General features: G+C 33.6%; 1 protein-coding gene across 1 annotated transcript; it reads left to right on the forward strand.

Moving 5' to 3' along the window:
- Positions 1 to 12878: 12878 nt before the first annotated feature.
- On the forward strand, positions 12879 to 14142 carry LOC107177348 (uncharacterized). The gene is made up of 2 exons (XM_052443820.1): positions 12879 to 13140; positions 13258 to 14142. Exons 1-2 carry the CDS (start codon positions 12930 to 12932, stop codon positions 13506 to 13508), a joined length of 462 nt encoding a protein of 153 aa, XP_052299780.1. The 5' UTR covers positions 12879 to 12929; the 3' UTR covers positions 13509 to 14142.
- The last annotated feature ends 7078 nt before the right edge of the window (positions 14143 to 21220 follow it).

A 21220-nucleotide genomic window follows, 5' to 3' on the forward strand; every position in this document is an offset into this window, starting at 1 on the left:
GGGCTTCAAAAACGACGTCGTTTAAGATCTGTAATAAGAAAAAAAAAAGGAAAAAGAGGCATAGTGGCACCCGCACCAGCACATCAAGCAATGAAAACAGACATAGTTTATTCCCCACCAATGAAAACAGCCACAGTTTATTGACGATTTGCAGACAAAGAGAAGAGAAACAAAACGAGTGAGAACAATTCACCGCCAAACTTCATAACAAAAAGGTGTCCACCGTGGGCGAATCAACGGCCGCGATTGGAGGCCGCCAAGTGGAGAGAGATCAAACGGACAAAAAATAAAAAAACAACAGAAACAGAAAACAAAAATAAACATACGCGGGTTTGCCTTTCTCTAACTAATCTCTTCAACACGAATTTCCTCTCCTGGTTACCCAGACCTCTCTCCTCAATTCCTATCGGAATTGCCGCCTTCCTCAGAGAAGATATTTTTTTTAACCTAACGCGAACCAGCCCCCGGAGCTCCTTGACAGAGGAGCATTTCCGTGACTCGGAGCTCTCTCCGTTCTATTCAATGGACTATTTGCTAAAGTTCAAAGGCCAAGCACGAATAGGAACGAATGGATCTTACCTGACCAACCTTGACCTCTTCTCTCAAAAAAGACGCAGTGTGGGCAAGTCGATCAAAGTCAGAGCGGGGAGGGACGAAGTCAAAATGAAAATCTCAGAAGAAGAAAGAATAAGCGAATTTGTTTCTGTATTTGGAATTGGAGGTTGCTTCGGTTGGCTTGGAAGGCGCGTGAAAGGGGAGACTTATTATCATTACTAATTTTTTATTATCGGGGTTAAAAAGTAATTTGGACAAAATTCCGTTAATTTTATTGACGGTTTGTAGACGGAGGTGGAAATGTGAAAGAATTTATAAGTTTAGGTGGAGCGCAGCTAAAAAAATTAGGATTTGTGTATTTTTAAAAAAATGGACAAAATCAGGTGGACGGTGGATATTTTCCCTTTTTTAGATTATTTTAACACCAAAATTGAAATGAGATATTAACTATTTATTAATGACGCTGGTAGTTAAAAAAAAAAATTCAAAAACGAAAGAAAATCATTCAACATTTTTCAAACTGCAAAAAATAAAAAATGGAATCAATTTACGACAACTCATAGAGATAATCTATGATATCAACTTCAGGTATGTGAAATAATAAATAACACTTATTACACAACAAGGTTTGTTGCAAATTAGGATAAAAACATCATCTGATTCGTCGATTCTCAAAAAAAGAAATAAGAAGAGTTCCATCCTTAAGTGATAAATGGAAAATTCATGGAAAGAGTGCCACATCATTTCTAACATTAATTACTTATGATAAAAATTTTACATATTAATTTTGCACGTGTAGCACTACGTATACAACAAGAATTGAAATCTGATTAGTCTGCATTATGAGATTTGCAATATTATTATTTTTGCGCATTATTATTGTTTTAAAACTTTTGAATGAATAACAAAACACTCCAAAAGCATTTATTGCGTACTAAAATAATATAAATGAAAAATAATACTGCACATATGTACTAAGTTAGCATCTTAAGTAATGAAAAATTAAGTAGTTAATTATTTCACCACGAAATTGTACGACGATGAAATTCAAGTGGTCAAGTAGAGGGGCATTTTTCCTCCTCATCAATTTGATGGGAGAGACTTGATCTGTTAGAAGGACGACTTATTTCCATCAAATTGCATGGCCTTGGACCTTTTTTTGGGGGTTCCTTCCAGAGCTTCCAACTTATTTCCATCAATGAAGTTATAGACTAATGAACAAGAATGTACATCTTGAGTTTATATGTTTATGAGTTATGACAAAGATAGAGTCACAAATTATTGCACAAATTAATGCGACATAACTACATATTGGTTAGATCGAAATGCTTTGCAATCCACATGATTTATTTTAATTAATATAGTTGTACCACATTAATTTATATAAAATAAGTTTGTACTTCTATCACTATTCTTAAATAAAGTGTAAAATCATATTTAACACTTTCCAAGAAACATATTTCAAATTCAATGCAACAAAGACAAATACACTTACATGTGACTTTCATGCTATTGCCTCGTGTGTCTCTCTTTAGCATCTATAGTCTATATATATTGTTCTTACTCATCTACTCGTTTTTTTCCGTACTTTTTTCTCTCTCATTTTCTCTTTCCCTCTTGCTTAGTCTCGTTATCCACCCCTAGGCATTTGCAATCCAAATAATATTTACTTTGACCGCCAAGCTTATCAAGAACCTTCATTGCTACTAAATAATTTCTTTATTTTTTATTTTTCATTGAAGTACTACATATATATTTTTTTTCGCTTTTGATTGTTTACAATTTACTCTACCGATTGCCCACGTTTGAGAAGATCTATAAATTCTAAGTCATTCTTAATATATATACATTCATGCGTTTTGCAACTAAATGCTTTCGATTAACTTGGAGTATTCACTTTAGGTTTACAGGGTACATGGGACAAAGTTTCCCGAAATGCCATTTATCGGAACCCGTGAAAGGTTCGGGGCAAAAGAAATGCTGCAGAAACTATTGGCTCAAATTGAATCAATAAGTGCTGATGCCTTAAGCTACTACCCAGCTAGCTAGCAGCTATGTCAGATAGTTCATTTCGTAGTTCTGAATTACCTTCTGCCTAATCTGTTTGATATTGGCATTTAACCTTCTACTGCTTGGAACAAGTTCTCATGCGAATCTAATTTTCAGGCTCTTTGTATGTTAAATGCTGAAAATCTTGTAATTCCATCCGTCCCAGAACTTGTCCCAATGTGAATCTAAGAATTTGGATTTTCTCACATTGAGAATAATTTGATGATCGAGTTGATCAATTACAATACATTGACGTTTCCAACCCCGTCAGATTACACTAGTCCTTGTTGGTTCACGCTGTAGGGTCATCTGTTGTAGCTAGTGCCGGTCTTTCTCTATCTTCATAGAGTTTCAAGCTTAAGCATAGTTTCATCATATGTAGGGGCATCTGTTGTAGATAGTTCTTTCTGTTTCATTGGTCTTTCATATACAGCTAAACTATGATGATGCTTGAACACGAATAGTTCTTTCTATAAACGCGTTCCTTCTAATAACTTGTTTAATGAATGAGAAAATTAGTCTGGTAAGGCAAAATTTAATGATCCATCACTTCCACATGGTTTGGGATGAAATTTATAATAATATTAATTTTATTCATTACAGACTAATAAGTTAGACAAAAATTCAAGCTAAACTTGACTTAAAATCAATCAATTAAATAAATTGAGCCGTTTCAGTTCGATTTTATTTGTTTTGTTTTTTATTTCTGTTCATTTGACTATTTATTTCTTATCACTTTCTCATACATAGTCTATACCAACCCTTAACTACTAAAGAAACTGAAGGATGATAGTAGTATTATAGAGTTACTTGATTATTTTGTCCTTTTCTTTTAATGCCGTATAGTGTTATAGTTAATTATATCTTCCTCCGGTTCAATTTTTCTGTTTAAGTATCGGTTATTCTTAACTATTGTTCATTTGCAATCAAGACAAGTTCATTATCGACAACCAAGATTAGCTTTAAAAAAAAAAAATCTAGTTCTACGTACAAAATTCTCAATTTTTATACTTTTCATTAGAGAAATGCATCTTCTTGGCTATTCATACTTAAATGCTTCTACTTTTGATTGCTTATGCAAGAAGATTCAACCATATGGGATTCATGATCATTTTTTCAACATTTTTATCTAAGAAGGCCATTGATTCTTGATGACTGTTTGAAACGTAAAGAAAATGGCAAGCATGTCCAAAATTTAAGAAGATTTGTGGGTACTTATAAAGAGGCTGACTATCCATGGTATGTGACTGGTGCAAAACTAAATGATGAAACTAGTTTCATATTGCGAGAATAAAATAAAAAAACATAAGTGCAGACTTACTAACAAGATAATGAAAGTTACTCTTACTTGGGTTGCTACTAAAACAAAGAGCCATGTTACTATTGATCTAAAGTGAAGATTGATATTTTGAAGAATTATGTGCAAGACTTATAGTTTGAAGATTAAAAAGATGACATTGTATAGGGTTAGAGCGAAGGCGACACTTGAGGTATTTGGGGATCATTTGAAAGGATATTAGAAATTATTTACCTATGCTGTAGCCATTCAAAAAGTTGATCTAGGAGCAATATGCAAGGTGTTGTGTGATGTTGTTTCTATTCCTGACAAGGTGTTGTTCCAAAGGTTTTTCATTGCTTTCCCTGCATAAAAATGCATATCTTAATGGATGTAGATCTTTTATTGGAGTAAATGGATTTCACTTGAAGGGTAAATATGGTGGAGTGTTGTTAGCCGCTGTTGGCATGGATACTAATAGTGGGATTGTCCATCGGAAAATGGCAATATGTGCTGTGAGATTGAGAATACAAAGACATAAGGATAGTTTATAGAGCACTTGAATAGTTATTTGGATAATATAAGGTCGGTGATGTTTTTTAGTGATAGATAAAAGGGGCTAATTTATGCAATTTTAAAACATAGCCTACTGCCTATAACAAAGCATGTTCTAGGCATGTTTATGCTAATTTTTCCAAGTCATTTGTTGGTGCATAGTTGAAACAATTGTTTTGGAAAGCTACTAAAAAGCATTAGCAAGCATGATTTTGAGTGGTTAAAAAGAAAACTACATGATTATAATTAGTCGATGCACACATATGATAGAAATTACATGGTAGATCATATTGACAACAATGCATTGGAGTGCGTCAATAGCTAGATATTACCTTATCTAGGCAAACCTTGTTTGATAATGCTTGAAGAAATTAGATGTACACTGGCCTCCCTTGTCAACATGCTATGGCTGCCATAGGATATGCAAGATATGAAGTTGAGGAGTATATGCCAACATATTTTACCAGGCATGCTTACCCTAACACATATTCAATGATGTTTATCCTTCTTCCAGATCAATGTACACGGGAGCCTATAGAAAGACCATTGATTGATCCGCCAACTATGGAAAAAAAGATCAGACAGCCTAAGAAATCCAGAAAAAAGCAGCAAATGAGCCTCAAAAATAAAAAAAGACAATTCTTTATTATTTGGTCATTCTGTGATGGCTCTAATCACAATGTGAGGTCATGTCCATTAAAGCCATCTTTTGCAAGGGGAAATAGAGTTAGGAACAATAATTGTCATATATTATTATATGTAACTATTAAATTAAATATATTATATTTAATTATTATATTAAATATATTATTATTATTTATTACGTTTATGATTATTTATTATATGTAACACTTATTATTTATTATATTTATACTATCATAAAATAAAAGATACCATGTTTTTTAGGCATCAACTACTTCAAGTCAGCCATGAAACGCTTCAGAGCAGGCAATAAGGAGAAAAAAATAGGTGCTGGCTTGCATCTGTATTTAATTTGTTATGCATGTATAGTTTATTTTATGTATAACATAATATTCATTTAGAAATCAACATGTTTTATAGGCATTAGCAACAAAGTCAACTAGTTCAGGCCAACAAGCAGTTGTCTCATCCGAAATAGCAAGAAATGTGCTATCTTGATTGTATATTTGTGTATTTTTATTCTTTCTATTTTGGTTCTTAAACTAACATAACATATATTTAGATACCTAGTGGTTGAGGTTAGAGATCCAATGCTGGAACAAGAAAAAGAAGGGCTCGAGCTGGCTCTAGAGATGCTGGAATAAGAAAAAGACAATCAAGTTCGAGACTGAACCAATCCCAAAATCCATCCCAAGCTTCAAATGTCAACGATATGTTATTTTTTTTTATCAATCTAATTTCAATATTTGTGTTTCGTCAGATATTGTGCGAGCTTCTTTGATTTGTTTATTTCTTACCTTCACATTCTTCTTCTTCTTCTTCTTCTTCCTTCTAATAAATTGTTCAACTTTTTATTGTTTCCATTTAAATGTGAGTCTACCTAAAGGTTGAATAGCTCATGAAGTAAGAAATTTATAATCCTCATTTGGATATTACGAAGCTCTTTTCCTTTTTGTACTCTCATCAATCAAATTGTTGTTACAAATACTTCCACCAACATCTACCATAGACATTAGTTTCATTAGTTTCTTTTTCAGATCTTTCTCACCTCCAAAACCACATTGTGTTTATCCTCACTATCATCAGCCAAATCTACCAGTCAAATAAAATGAATTATTCATTTTATCAACTCTGAGAGCTTCAGGATTAGTGCTTCAATTATATTGTAACTTACCTTCGCCTTGGTTTGACATTGTTTAACATTTTTCCTCTATTACATTAAACTATATAGTGTAGGAACATAAAAAATTAAGCACAACAAATATATGTCGACGTAATATTCCTCTAAACTCATGGAATCAACAATTGCACTTAACTTCATTAATAGCCTCATTAAAGCAAATTGTAAAAGCGACATGACGATGAACTATTTATATTGTTCGACAAAAAATTTTAAAGTAGTTTTTGAATTTACATACTTCGAAAAATTGCAGCATGCTTTCAATATGTTGTGTAGTAAATATTCTTGCCCAAAAAGTATGCTGGCATCCAACGTTGTCTTTCAGCAAATAATTAATCCTACTAACCAATCATTGTTGTGAAGTTTTTACTTTTGAATAAACAATGCTCAATGTTCTTCAAATTAATGAGAGACTAATGAATCATGCATATCATACTCATTTGTTAAATATGTCAAGTCAAACATGATAACATCGCCAAGGTCTCTATTTGCAGCCCAACTTCTTGCATTAACCCAAAATATATTTCTTAAAAGACAATCTCCATCTAAATACATAGCAAACAAGAAGTTTGAACTATTAGCTGGCAGTTTAAAAAAATAATCTTGTACTATAATACCATTTTCTATCCCAAGTTATAAGTGCCTTTCTTTATTTTGGTGGTTTCTAGTAATTTTCTCTATAAAAGAATTCTCATGTCTCTGCTTCAATAACCAAAGAATGAAAACTTTTATTTAGCCTAATTCTAGCTGTATCATTCAATTCCAGTTTTTTTTCTTTTTACTTTGCCTTCATAGTTTTATTTGTTTTAAAGAACTGGTCTTTGTTTGGCATGCTAAGCTCATCATTATGCTTACTAGTTCGTTTTTAATTGTGGGACACAACCTAAATGCATGCCTTGATTCACATCTTGATTTGTCATTCCATGAACAGCTGAAAGTCACAAATTCCAATACCCCTTCAACATTTTTATGGGAGGCTCTCCTCATAACTTCAAACCCCATTAGTTTTTCTATACGATTTGTAGAACTGAAACAACTAATCAACCATACCAAAGATCATTTCAACTTTGGGCTTTTCTACTTCTTATTTAGTAGTTGTTGCCTTTTTTATTTCCTTTTTACTATTAACCTAATTCATGTGAAATTAGATTGTCCAATTAAAATAAAATAATAAGCATAATAATTAAAACCATATCTTCAAGAAATTCATAAACAATGTTAAAAAAAAATTTACCTCAAAATTAATATTTTCAAGTAACTAGTCTTCAAATTATCTTGATTCAAGTTCCTCTTGTTAGAAACTAATACTTGGTGAAAACCATCAACTAAAAATTTAGGAACATTTATGTTGTATCACCAAAAATTAATAACTGAATTTACGGAAGCATATGTGAATCTGTAATGCTTAATTACTGTCTAGAGCCATGTGGTTTGCCTTCTAGATCAATAGGTTATTCTTGAGAATCCTTTAAGTTTCTCTTTGTACTCTCTCTGATGATGGGATGTTAGAAAAGAATCAAATGTTACGTGTGATCTGAGAGCCATAACCACTTATGTAGATAACTTTCCTATTATCATTAGGTATTCCTATTTTAGCGCATCATAAAAATAAAAATTACCTTTAAGTCTTTACACATTAAAGGCTAACACCCTACTAAATACATTAAACCAAAATTACTGAGAACTTTAATTGATCACTTTTAATTGAGTTTAACCTTATAAAACATTTTGCAACACATAATTATTCACATATAAGCTCAATCTTGGATTTAGGATCCAACACCTCCATCTCAATCATTACAAATAAATTAAAAAGATAAAAGAATTTTGCTTATTGAATGAATCTGGAGGAGATTGGCTAGTTTTTATGGAAATATTAGAGATATCATAAGATGAATTGCTTATTAGAGGTGAAAATAAAATCCATATAATAAAGGGGTGAAATTATAATTAATCTTAAACTAACAAATATTAATAAACCAATCGGTGTGGAAATTAATAACCTATCAACGTTGTTATCATTAAGAATATGCCAATTACACCACAATCTGAATAATAATCATTATAGGGAATACATTCACAATAGAAAACTGTAAGTTCAAATTTGAGAATTTATTTATTAAAACAAAAGGAATCATTCTATGATGCTGTGATTTCAATCACAGTACCAATATCATAATTAAACATGAATTATGTAAATGAAACATAAGACATGTAAATTTAAAATAAAAAACATGTAAATCAACATAAACTATAAAATAAAATATAGATTATGTAAATGGAATATAAAACTTGTAAATGTAGTGTAAAACAAGTAAATTAACATATGAAAGGTAAATTAGAGTATTAATAGTTAATAAAACAAAAAATTACAGATGTAACATGTAACTTATAAATAAATATTATTTGTAAAATAAAATATACATTATGTAAATGAAACATAACATTTGTAAATAAAAGGTAAACAAGTAAATCAACATAAGAGTGGTAAATTAATGTAAAATATAATAAAAAATTGTAAATCAATATTAAGTGTAAAATAAAACATAAATTATTTAAATGAAACATAAAAATTGTAAATAAAAGTTAAAATAAGTAAATTAAGATAAAGTAGTAAATTGGCATATCAATGGCTAAAAAGAATAAAAACTTAAAAATATAACATAAAACTTATAAATCAACATTAAATGCAAAGTAAAACATAAACTTCATATCTCTTTTGGTTTTTCAGTGATTTAGGGGTGTATATTCCCATTCTGCCTAGATTCGGTATCATAAGTCATATCATTCCAACCTTTTTTAGAAAACCGATCTTCGGGTATCTAGGCATGGTTTATGCCATGATCAGTGTAGGTGTTCTTGGATTTCTTGTTCAAGGTTATCAGATGTTTACAATGGGCTTAGACGTTGATTATAGCAGTCCTCACTAGAATCAAAATCCTTAGTCGGATCGCTACTATGGTTGGGGGGGGGGGGGGGGGGGGGGGTTCAATACAATACAAGACACTCATGTTATTTGTTGTAAAGTTATCTTTTCGTTCATTATAGGTGGACTCACTGGAATAGTCCTAGCAAATTCTAGGCTAGACATTGCTCTACATGATACTTATCATAAGGTAGCGTATTTCCATTATGTACTTTCTATGAGAGTCATTTTTATTAGCAGGATTTCAGTATTGGATGGGTAAAATCTTTAGTTTGATATACCCTGAAACTTTAGGTCAATTTGATTTTTAAATCATTATTTTTGGGGTTAATCTAACCTTTTATTCCATGCATTTCTTAGGGCTTTCATGTATGCCACGTCCCATTCCAAATTGTCAGATGCGTATACTAGATGGAATGCCTTCAGCAGTTTTGGCTCTTATATATCTGTAGTTGGCATTTATATGTTTCTTCATGGTTGTAACAGTCACTTCTAGTAGTAAAAATAACAAAAGATATGTTCCAAGTCCTTGGACTATTGAACAAAATCTAACCTCATCGGAATGGTTAGTACAAAGTCCTCCCGCTTTTTATACCTTTGGAGAAATTTCAGTTACAAAGGAGACAAAAAGCTATGTGAAGTAAAAGAAGAAAAGATCACTGACTACTACTAAGAACCTAGTAGAACATTTCAAAATGTGAGTTCATACTACAACTCTCTGTAGGTCCAGGCTATCCAACAACTATCTAACATCAGTTATCTCTTCTCAATTCCTTTTTCCATTGGGCTTATTGTTGACTTGCCTTTCATCACGCTTTTTCCTTCTACTGATGAAGATCATCAACCAATGATGCCACTTATTTATCTCACTCTTCAGTGTGATCGAGTTTGGCTTCTCTCTCCCTATAGCTATTTGGTATGAAGCTCACTTCGAGGGCTTCCTTCTCCCCAGTCAGGTATGTGTTGAGCTACAGAATCCTTGGGTATTTGCCTCCTCATCAGGCTAGTCTGATTGGTTGGTGGGTCTAAAGGCTTGTTCTGTTTGCTTGAATTAAGTGTAACTCCTATAGGAAAAATAAAAAGGAGCTACCAACTTCCTTCTTAAGCCACATATCGAGAGCATGGGGATATACCTTTTAAATATTCTTATTAAGAGTGTTTAGTACATGGAATGGCCAATAGGACAGTAGTTTGATTGGTGGATCACTTTTGTCTTCCTTATTTTTAGTACATGAAATGGCCAATGGGACAGTGGTTTGATTTGTGGATCACTTCTGTCTTCCTTATTAGTCTAGCCTCTTCTAATCTCATTCCTAGTCCAAGCTCTGACTTTACCTAATGAATTTGTACGTAGACCAATAGAAGAGCACTTGTGGCATTAATCGGTATTAATTTTGGACACACAGAACATTATTCACCCTCAAGAAATTAGCGAAGCATTAATAGCTGAAGCTTGGACGGACTCCTTGAGTACTCATCCTTGTTTCAAAACCACCACCCAGTCAGCAAGGCATACTTGCTCAGTGAAATCTCAAACATAGTCTTATTAGTACTGAACCCCTACGAATAGGGTCAAGAGTGTCTTGTCAATGTTGTCACATATCCAACCACCTTATTAGTATCATTTACACTACTCATTTCTGACCCCCAGCTTCTTGCTTTCTGATCTCTAGCTCGAATAAAAGATAGGGCTTCATTCCTCTCCGAACATATAAGCACTGCATTCTATAAAATGCAAGGTCTATTAGCCACCAATATGTAGTTGGACTCCCGGTGGGTCCTCTTTCTAATTTGAAAAAAAAAACTTGTAAATGAAAGATAAAACAAGTAAATAGATGTTGGAATGGTACATTGACGTATTATTGATTTTAAAAAATAAAAACTTTGTGAACATAACATGAAATTTGTAAATCAACAATAAATGTAAAATGAAACATAAGACTCGTAAGTGGAAGGTAAAACAAGCAAATTAACATACAAATTGATAGACAAAACAAGAACTTAAAAATGCAACATAAAACTTGTAAATAACACTAAGTGTAAAATAAAATATAAACTATAAAAATGAAACATTAGATTTGTAAATAGAGGGATCAACAAGTAAACTAACATAAGAGTAGTAAATTGGTGTATTGGTAAACAGAATAATAAATAAAACTTGTGAATCAACAGCAAGTGTAAAATAAAATGTAAATTATATAAATAGAATATAAGACTTGTAAATAGAAGTGCTAAATTGGTGTATCATCGGTAAAAAAAAAAATCACACATATAACATAAAACTTATAAATCAACACTATGTAAAAAATAATAACACAAATTAAGTAAATGAAACATAAGACTTATAAATGGAAAGTGAAACAAATAAATTAACATAGGAGTGGTAACTTGGTGCCTAATTGGTAAACAAAACAAAAACTTACATATGTAACATAAAACCTGTAAATCAACATTAATCATAAAATAAAATATAAATTATGTAAACAAAATATAAGACTTGTAGATAGAAAGTAAAAAAAATAAATCAATATCTCTTCGGCAACGACCCTAAATAATCTTTGAGTAAAAGTAAACAAATACGTGAAGTATGTATAAAACTAAAAATTAGATCCAGCTTTATGAATATATCATACATGTCTATTTTTATTTATTTTTTTATTTTTTATTTTTGCTTAATCCACATCATGAAAGATAATTTTACTTAATTAACTTGTGTTGTAAACAAATACTATGATAGAAAATGAGAAAAAAAGTTTATAAATGTCCTATAATGAATATAAAATTTATGATTAAACCAATTAAATAAAAGTTATTCCAATTGTTTTCAATATATTTTTTTAATTTTTTTTATTGATAATTGATCTTTTCCTTTGTATAGTTAAGTTAAATACATAAGTTGTTTTTTGTTTATTTAAAGTTTAATGTTGATTTACAATTGTTTGTTTTGTTTAACAATTTTAAAACACCAATTTATTACTCTTATATTAATTTACTTATTTTACCTTTTTTTTAAAAAAAATCTATAACCATGAGTGAAATAAAAGTTATTGCATAACATACGGTAGATTCCATTAAATAAGCCATTATTAACTCAGTGACAGATTGAGTTGTCGTATAAAATATACTAAATAGAACTGAGTTTGCATATTGAATACGTAACTCGGTGACTAAAACTTACTGTACCGGTAGAATTTCCTTTTTTTCGTTTTCATTCCAAAAATACCAAAAAAAAAAGTTAAAAACCTTCCTATGTTTTAGTAAATTAATCATTTTCCCACCATATTTCAAAACTCATAAAAAAAATTTTCCTTGTCAATGAACAGATCTGATTAATTTTCAGCTTTTTTTTTGTCTTTTACTATTTTACCTCTAATACAGTGAAAATCACCATTGATCGAAATAAATTTCCAGTTCTCTAAAAAAATTAAAAAATAACGAAACTTTTAATGGCATGGAAATTTTGATTGGTTTTGAAATATGCAGATGAAATGATTAATTTTAACAAACAATAGGGTGTTTCGATAGTTTTCCCTAATAATAGTAATCAATTAAAGAGTACTGCATGAGAATCTATTGTATGTAATCTAATTTGTCTTTTGGGAGAATACCTTGGGCTCTCATTTCACTTTTTCTATATAACTCTCCAACAACCCTTATAGCTCTCATCATCACTACAGATTTTTAAGAGTTATAGAAAAAAGAAAGAGAGAGTAGTTGATATTTTTGTTTTTTTTGAGAGATAAAAAATGAGTTCAAGGCTAAGTCTCAACTTGAGTCTTAAGACATCTTATGATCCAAAAACCATTTACAATTTGGTCAAAGATCTGTCAGAAATGAACAGCGTATCGGACAAATTATCGGTCTTGAATGATTATCTTCTCAAGTATGAAGGAGAATTAGCGAGGATTGCGGCCTCTAAACTTGAGCTTCCTCAGTGCAAGTTGCTTCTAATTGAGGGTATATTTATCTTTGAAGAAAATGGTTCAGTTTTAATTTTTGCATGTTGTATAAATGTGAATGCTTGTTTGTATTTGTTTAATTCGGTTTTGTGCTTTTGTGTTTATATACATATAGCTATTGAAACCCTGAAGAAGGAGATCATGAACATAAAGAATCTTAAGGAACCCGAAACCAAAAATTCTATGAAGAGGAAGTATTATGAGAATCAACAAATGATTCTCTCGGATGTTCATAACAGAAAAGGGAAAAATCTAATGATCAATTTGAACTCTCCTGCTGAATCTGATCCTGAACCTTGGAACCCTACTCATGATCACAAGAAGCAAAAAACAATCCTTGATACTACCCTGGTAAAAAATATTTAAATTAGATGTAACTATAAAAAATTTTCGTTATATTTTGTAAGTTTGGTAATGACGCAGGTGGCAAATCTCACTCAGTCATCCATCAATCGGGCGCCAACTATGGCCGCTGATAGAAGTTCGGCCCTTGAAATTCAAAGCGTAACCGAGCCTGCTAATCTCTGTAGCTTTAATCTACGGACCGATCCTGTCACCCCAAATTATCACTCGAATCCGTTAACAGAACAAACAATGAAGAACAAAGGGAGATCCTGGACACCGCAACTGCATAGTGCATACAAGATTTCTAGAGGCTCTTAATTCCCTTGGCGGAGAACGAGGTCCATTCTTACTACATAAGACATTTATGATGGATGATCATGTTTTTTTTTCTTCTTGCTCTTATCATTGATTTTAAATTTATTCTAATTTTTATTTTATTTTCTTTTGGTTTTAATTTTAACGAGCAGTGGCTACTCCGACGCAAATCGGGGATGTGATGCAGGTTGAGGGGCTGACCATAGATCAAGTGAAGAGACGGGTTGACTTGAACTCTTTTAGGTGTATTGTTAGCTAATTTGTAGAACGTTGATGACCATGTGCATAAAATGCGGTAATTATTTCAGTGCTGTCATCAATTGTCTTCTTCTTGCTTTGATTGGATTACTTGTATACATATTTCAAATGAAAATTGGTTTACCATTATTCAATTTATGATTATAATTATTGATTATGTGGATCAGCCAGGGAAGTTGCTCTTGCTTCTTTTCTCAGTTTCTGTTCACTCATTACAACATATATATTTTAACCAATTGTAATATTCTAGCAACTAGTGAATGGATAATGAAGAATACTCTACTCTAGGATTAACAAGTAAGAACTTATATAACTATTGAGTGTTTCTGGAGTACTCCCTTATTTATTGAATTATTATCACGTAGTGAATAAAAACATGTCCAGTCTCCTCAACTTAGATTATAGTAAAGAATAAACAGAAGCTCCTTTGAAAAATAAGGTATTATTGGGAGCATATTGTAGCCAAGTATTGTTTACTCAAAAAGATTTATTTTTCAATAATTATTGGAAACTGACGAAATTCTGTGGATGAAATTCTGTTGAATGCAATATCTTGGCTATAGCCATCATTCGATACGCTGCTTACCACTTGCCTATTTGATATCAGCAAACTAAATGAATTATGTTGGTTATTGTTATCACCTTTACACATTTATGATGATACAACCGACATGTAGGTTTTCATTCAACATTACATTTTTTCATATACATCTGTTATTATGACTACTTGTGGAGATGAAGGTAACGATTGAACTTGACTCTAATTTCAGAAGCATCGACTGCACGTATAGATTCTGAGAGCTCAAAAAAAATTGTCACAAACAACTACTAGGAGAATCACGATCCATTGGTATACTATCAACCCTGACGCCCCATCACTTCTTCATTAGGGTACCTTTGAAAGGAGGCTCCACTTAGCAATTTACATTAGAAGAGTTCCGCAACATAGAAGATTTGGGGAAAAGTTATTAGAGAGCTGTAGCTGGAGGCATGAATTTCACATAGACTAGAAACTGAGGAACTTTTTTCATCAATTTGTTGACCACCTTGATATCCTGTTTGTTCAAAAGATAGTTAACATCAGTTTTATTTTTCTGCAATACAATACAAATTCTCTTAGTCTGAATAATATGTCCTAGGATTTGAAGCCTGGTATCTCTTACCCCAGTTTTCTCTGTTTCTTCTGCTGCTTCTGTGGTTTCGGAAATCTGAATGTTTTCCAGATTTCATTATGTCTTAGTTAATCACTTGCAGTATTAGGCTCAAAGCCTGAGATTGAAATATCCGTTTCCAGGCTCAAATGAACATATGGAGGCTGTAGTCAACAGTGTGACAATTCTGTACCGAATTTCCTTTATTTTCCCTCCTCTCAAACTGCAAAGCAAATTTAAAAAAATCAGATGGCTGTTTGGGGTTCTTTTTACCTGTCCACATGTCTGAAGGCAAAGCTCTGAAGCTTTGTCTCATCCATTATCAGATTTTACCTTCTCAGACCATTGTCATTCAGTTAAGGTTCTATATCTGCATCCATGACAATCAGGTTAACTGATTCCAAACATAAAGACAGAGCAGATGCTCATGTGTTCATAAGCTGAAGGATGTTGATGAACAGCCCTCCACAAACCGGAACATGATTCCCAAAGAGCTTCAAAAATCTTGCTCATGCATGTCCTCCTGCATTTGTGACGTATTGCTGGTCAAATACCATTGGCTTCACAATGCAACCTATTTCAAGTCATGGGAGGCATCCTATTTGGTCAAAAAATCTGATAGGCCACCAATTAGGTACACATATGCACGACGCAAGAAAGGAAGTACCTAGCTGCTAATTACCTTAATTTACGGGCAGTTTTGGGAACATTGTTCCGGTATGGAAATGGTAACCAATATCTGCCATAATGGTCATGGAATCTGGATAATTATGGGTAGGAATTATTTATGGTAATATGTAGGCAATAAAAAGGAACACAAGGGAAAGTGTAGGGATATTGAGAATTATTTGTATTGAGCCTTGGCCCTGGGAGAGAACTAGGTCTCTCGAACTACCTAGTTGTTAGCTTGTTTCCTTTAATTTCAATAAAACACATATCCCATTTCCTATCAAATTATTTATTTCCTTTACAACAAAATCGAGGGTCTATCATTTGGTATTAGAGCAGGCTCTGGGAATATGGTCACGAGGATGGAATCACGGGTGGAGTTCATGGAAGAGGTGGTGATGTCGGTACAGGGGGAGTTAGGTGTAATCAAACAAGAATTCCAGAAAATCCCTAACCTGGAGCAAGGAATCGCTGCCTTGATGAAGAAGCTTGATCAGGTCGTTCAGATACAAGAGGAGGCGAAGCGCGAGAATGGCATATTACAATCATCGATGGCGGGCAAGACTCCGAAGCAGACTGACGAGGCAATAGACAAGAACCATGGCAGAGAGATGATGCTTAACGCTCGGTGGGATCTCCGGCCTAGAAGAATTAAACTTTCCTCCTTTGATAGAGAGAACTTCGACGATTGGATATTAAAGGCAGAGAGATATTTTGCCTTGCATCGGATGACTAACACAGAGAAATTGGAGACAACCATTATCAGTTTTGAAGGGGAAGCCTTGATCTGGTTTGGATGGGAGAACCAGAGAAGACTAGGGATGGCAAAAACCAGGTCTGAGTCCGGGTTTGGCCTTTTCGGTTCCGGACCCAGATGCCAATTCTCCTTCCCAGATCCTAATAAAAACCCACATTTTCTTTCTCTGGGTCCGGTACGGGTTCAACCTGGAAAAATTCAGGTTTCCGGATTGCGGGTTTTAAACCCGAAAAGTTGGAGGCTGGAACAATGAAGCCTTTGTGCATGCCCCTTCTGACTCTGTATAAGAGTGGATTAGTGGTTTCTTTGAGGTGTCGGTTGAGACACCAGCGAGTCCACGAGGCAGCAGCCATGAAAGCAGTGAGCAAGGTTTGAGATCCAGCATCCACGAACAAGAGAGAGATGAGATCGAGCGCTGGCAAGAGTGGATTAGTAGCTTCTTTGAGGTGTCGGTTGAGGCACCTGCGAGTCCAGGAGGCGGCAGCCATGAGAGCAGCGAGCAAGGTTTGAGATCCAACATCCAAGAACAAGAGAGAAATGTGATCAAATTTGATGAGAGATGAGAGATAAGGTTGAATTTGATGGTGCCAAAGATAGTTTGTTGCTTTTGATGATGATCGATGATGAATTGACAATGATTTAAATTGATGTTGAGGATGATATTGATTGTTATTATTGTTGATGATGAATTGACGATGGGTCGATGATGATGAATTGAATTGATGTTGAGGAAGAGGAAAATAAAGGTGGCGGCTGGGGTGGGGATTTAGGGTTTCTTTTCGTTTTTTTCTTTTGACTTTTATATTTATATTTAATAATAAAAATTAATTAATTAATAAATTATTAATACTGTAGTGCGGGTTCAGGTTCGGTTGAACACGCAACCGGACCCGCATGTATCCGGGTTTGAAAAAATGCTACCCGGATCTGTATTTTTATGCACATGGGGCGGGTTTAACTCGGACCGGATCGTCCAGGTTTATCCGGGTCCGCGCCGGGTCTGAAAAAATTTTCCATCCCTGGAGAAGACCATTCCTGAGTTAGGAGGAACTCAAATCCCAACTCCTTTTGAGGTTCCGATCTCTACCCAATGGCTCTATGTATAAGGAATTTTCGGCTCTTAGACAAAATTTTCCATCCCTAGAGAAGACCATTCCTGAGTTAGGAGGAACTCAAATCCCAACTCCTTTTGAGGTTCCGATCTCTACCCAATGGCTCTATGTATAAGGAATTTTCGGCTCTTAGACAAAACGGATTCGTGAGGGAGTATCGAAGATAGTTTGAGCAAATGGCTTTCACATTAAAAGATATTTTTGAACAGGTTTTGGAGTCTACATTCATAAATGGGCTTGGGAGTGACATACGGGCTGAATTAAAGGTATGGGGTCCAAATGGGCTTGAAAAGGCTATGGGATTGGCAATGAAAATTGAAGCAAAAAATTTAGTCTAAAAGTTACACACGTGGGCCTGGGCATTCTAATTACTTACCCACTAGAACTCAAATGGGGTGAGGCACTACAACATTGGAGACTACAGTTCCAACAAAAGCTCACGAAGGCCGAGGATTTCGAAAATTAACAGAGGCAGAATTGCAATCCAATCAAGAATGTGGCCTGTGTTATAAATGTGACGAAAAGTTTTCACCAGGACATCGTTGTAGGAAGCAAGAACTGCAAGTGGTTCTACTTCAAGAATATGAAGCAGAGGCACAAGCGGTGGAAGATGTGGGTCAGGAAAGAGAACTGGAGTCCAAGCCAACGGAGGGGGCTAAAAATCAAGTGGTGGAGGTGTCATTAAATTCGGTGGTGGGCCTCACTTCACCTAAAACGCTCAAATTGGCGAGCGAGATTAATAATAAGAAGGTGGTCGTACTTACCGACAGCGGCGCATCACATAATTTTATTTCAAATGAGGTTGTCTTAGTCTTGAAACTTCCCATCACTAATACAGAACCTTACGGGGTGATTTTGAGAACTGGTTCAGCCACCAAAGCTCAAGGGATCTGCCGAGGCGTAGGGTTAATTTTACAAGGAGTGGAGATAGTAGAAGATTTTTTACCTCTAGATCTGGGTATTACTGACATTATCATGGGAATTCATTGGTTGAAGACTTTAGGAGCGACTCACATTAATTGGAAGACTCACTCTATGAAATTTAATACGAGAAATACTATTGGGAAAAATCAGTTTTTTTAAATTTTATAAAAACTTTTAGGATCAATCTCATACAATACATATGAATTCGTAATCTAGAAAATCATACATTGACAATCCGATTTGGCTATTTCATTGAATTAATCTAGGCTCCCAAATCACGATCCGTCACCACCACTCCTATTAGATCACGATCCGTCACCAATGATCTTTCAGGTTATGACTCAAGATTGATCTGCACTAAACGTGTGGGCGCTTTTATCACCATTAAAAGAACTAGCAAGAGAAAATATTTCTCTCAAAATTAGAGAGAAAAACTTTTTTTCTCTAATCTGTATATCGTGGCCTCCCTTTTCTTTTAGAGAAAATAAGCATTTTTATATCTCTATTTGGTGGAAACTTTAGGCTCTATATTTATTAATTTTTTAATTCCATTAAATCACATTTGATTTAAATTAAAAAATAATAAAACTAGAAGTGGTGTTACTTGTTCATGTGTTATAGGGGCCTACCTTATAAAATAACGCAAGACCCCTTACAAACAAGTATATTAAATGGAGTCTCCTACTAAATATTATATTTAGGCTTTTAAACTAAATAGCTGGTTATCTTACTTATTAAACCAGTAGCAGGGCAGTCAATTAAATGAGCTAACCCAGGGATTAAATAGGTTCATACAATAGTGGCTACAATAATTAGTCCTGTAATTAAATTAGCCCAATTATTTAATACCACATATACTCCACTAAAAGATTGGAATTGACCTCCATAATTGTATGTTATCTAGGATAGTGTTTTCAAATAATAATTCGACCCATGTCATATTGATTTCTTTACTGCATAATCCTTTGTACCACATCGTTAATTAAATCGATATCTCAGCCGTCCAATAAATTTAATTACATCTTATTCCTTGATACTTATTGGTTTTCTCTAATGATCATTTTCAATCTACTAAATATGTTGACACACTCTGGCAAGAGAATTCTATGATCAAGTGCTGAAAACCCTTCAAGAGATGTGTTGCGCAAATTCTATATTGGTAATATATAACTCCAATACTCATAATTGCTCCCACCAAGATACCGGGTAATCTTGACTATAAATGTGTGTCGTGCCCATTGGTAACTCAAATAGAATAACAATTACAATCATGAAATCATAACTAACTCAAGATTAAGATTACAGTAAAATCAATGCCTATGAAATTTAATAAGTCTAACAGTTATTATAAAGTTAATTAAATCTTATATGTGATCATGTTCAATTTAGTCGTACTACATCAATAAATTCATACATGGTTAAGACAAATCATTCAATGAATTTATTATAGTCTATACCTAAATAAAGTGCTCAACTTTATTTATCAACTGCGAACTTAATTTATTTAATCATAAGATAACTTGTATTTATTTCTTTTGTGAATCAACATGGTGATCACATAAATACATATAATATGATTAAATGAACTATACTCAAAATATTAATGCAATTAATATACTTGAATAAAATACCTCATTTATTTTATTAATCAGAAAAATTATTTATTACAATCAAATAAACACATATGCTTTTAAAGAGCATATTTTCCCAAAAAATACACTGGTGAATTTACAAGGGCATCCTTCATTACACAAAACATTGGTATCACTTAAAGCCATGTGTCATACTATTAAACACGAAGGATACAGATATGTAGTGGAGATCGGCGCAGTAAGAATTGCCACAGAAGAAACAATTGTTATTCCCCATGAGATTGAGACAGTGTTAGAAAATTCTAAGGAATTGTTTGAGGTACCTATGGGCTTACCACCTTTTCTTAGAAAGGAGCATGCCGTAATCTTAAAGGAATGAACTTCACCTATCAGTGTCATTTCTCATCGATATCCTCAAGTACAAAAAGATGAGATTGAGCGATTAGTAAGGGAGATGTTGGCGCCAAGATCATACAGCCTAGTGTGAGCCTTTTTTTAAGTCCAATGTTAAGTAAAGAAAAAGGATGGGAGCTGGAGATTATGTGTGGACTATCGTGCCTTGAACAAAGAGACAATGGCAGATAAATTTCCCATACCAGTGATTGATGAGTTGCTGGATGAGTTACATGGAGCGACTGTGTTCTCTAAGCTTGACTTGAAATCTGGATACCATCATATTCGAGTACGGCCTGAAGATGTTCCTAAGATGGCTTTCCGAACCCATGAGGGTCATTACGAATTCTTGGTCATGCCGTTTGGGCTAACTAATACACCTGCAACATTTCAAGCACTAATGAATCGGGTTTTTCGACCATACCTTCGTTATTTTGTGTTAGTATTTTTTTGATGACATCTTAGTATACAGTCGTAGTATGATAGAACATGCATGTCATCTGGCAATGGTCTTACAACTTCTCATAAAGCATCGACTATATGCAAATCACAAGAAGTGCTC

This window comes from Citrus sinensis, chromosome 6 (assembly GCF_022201045.2).
Source record: "Citrus sinensis cultivar Valencia sweet orange chromosome 6, DVS_A1.0, whole genome shotgun sequence".
NCBI lineage: Eukaryota > Viridiplantae > Streptophyta > Magnoliopsida > Sapindales > Rutaceae > Citrus > Citrus sinensis.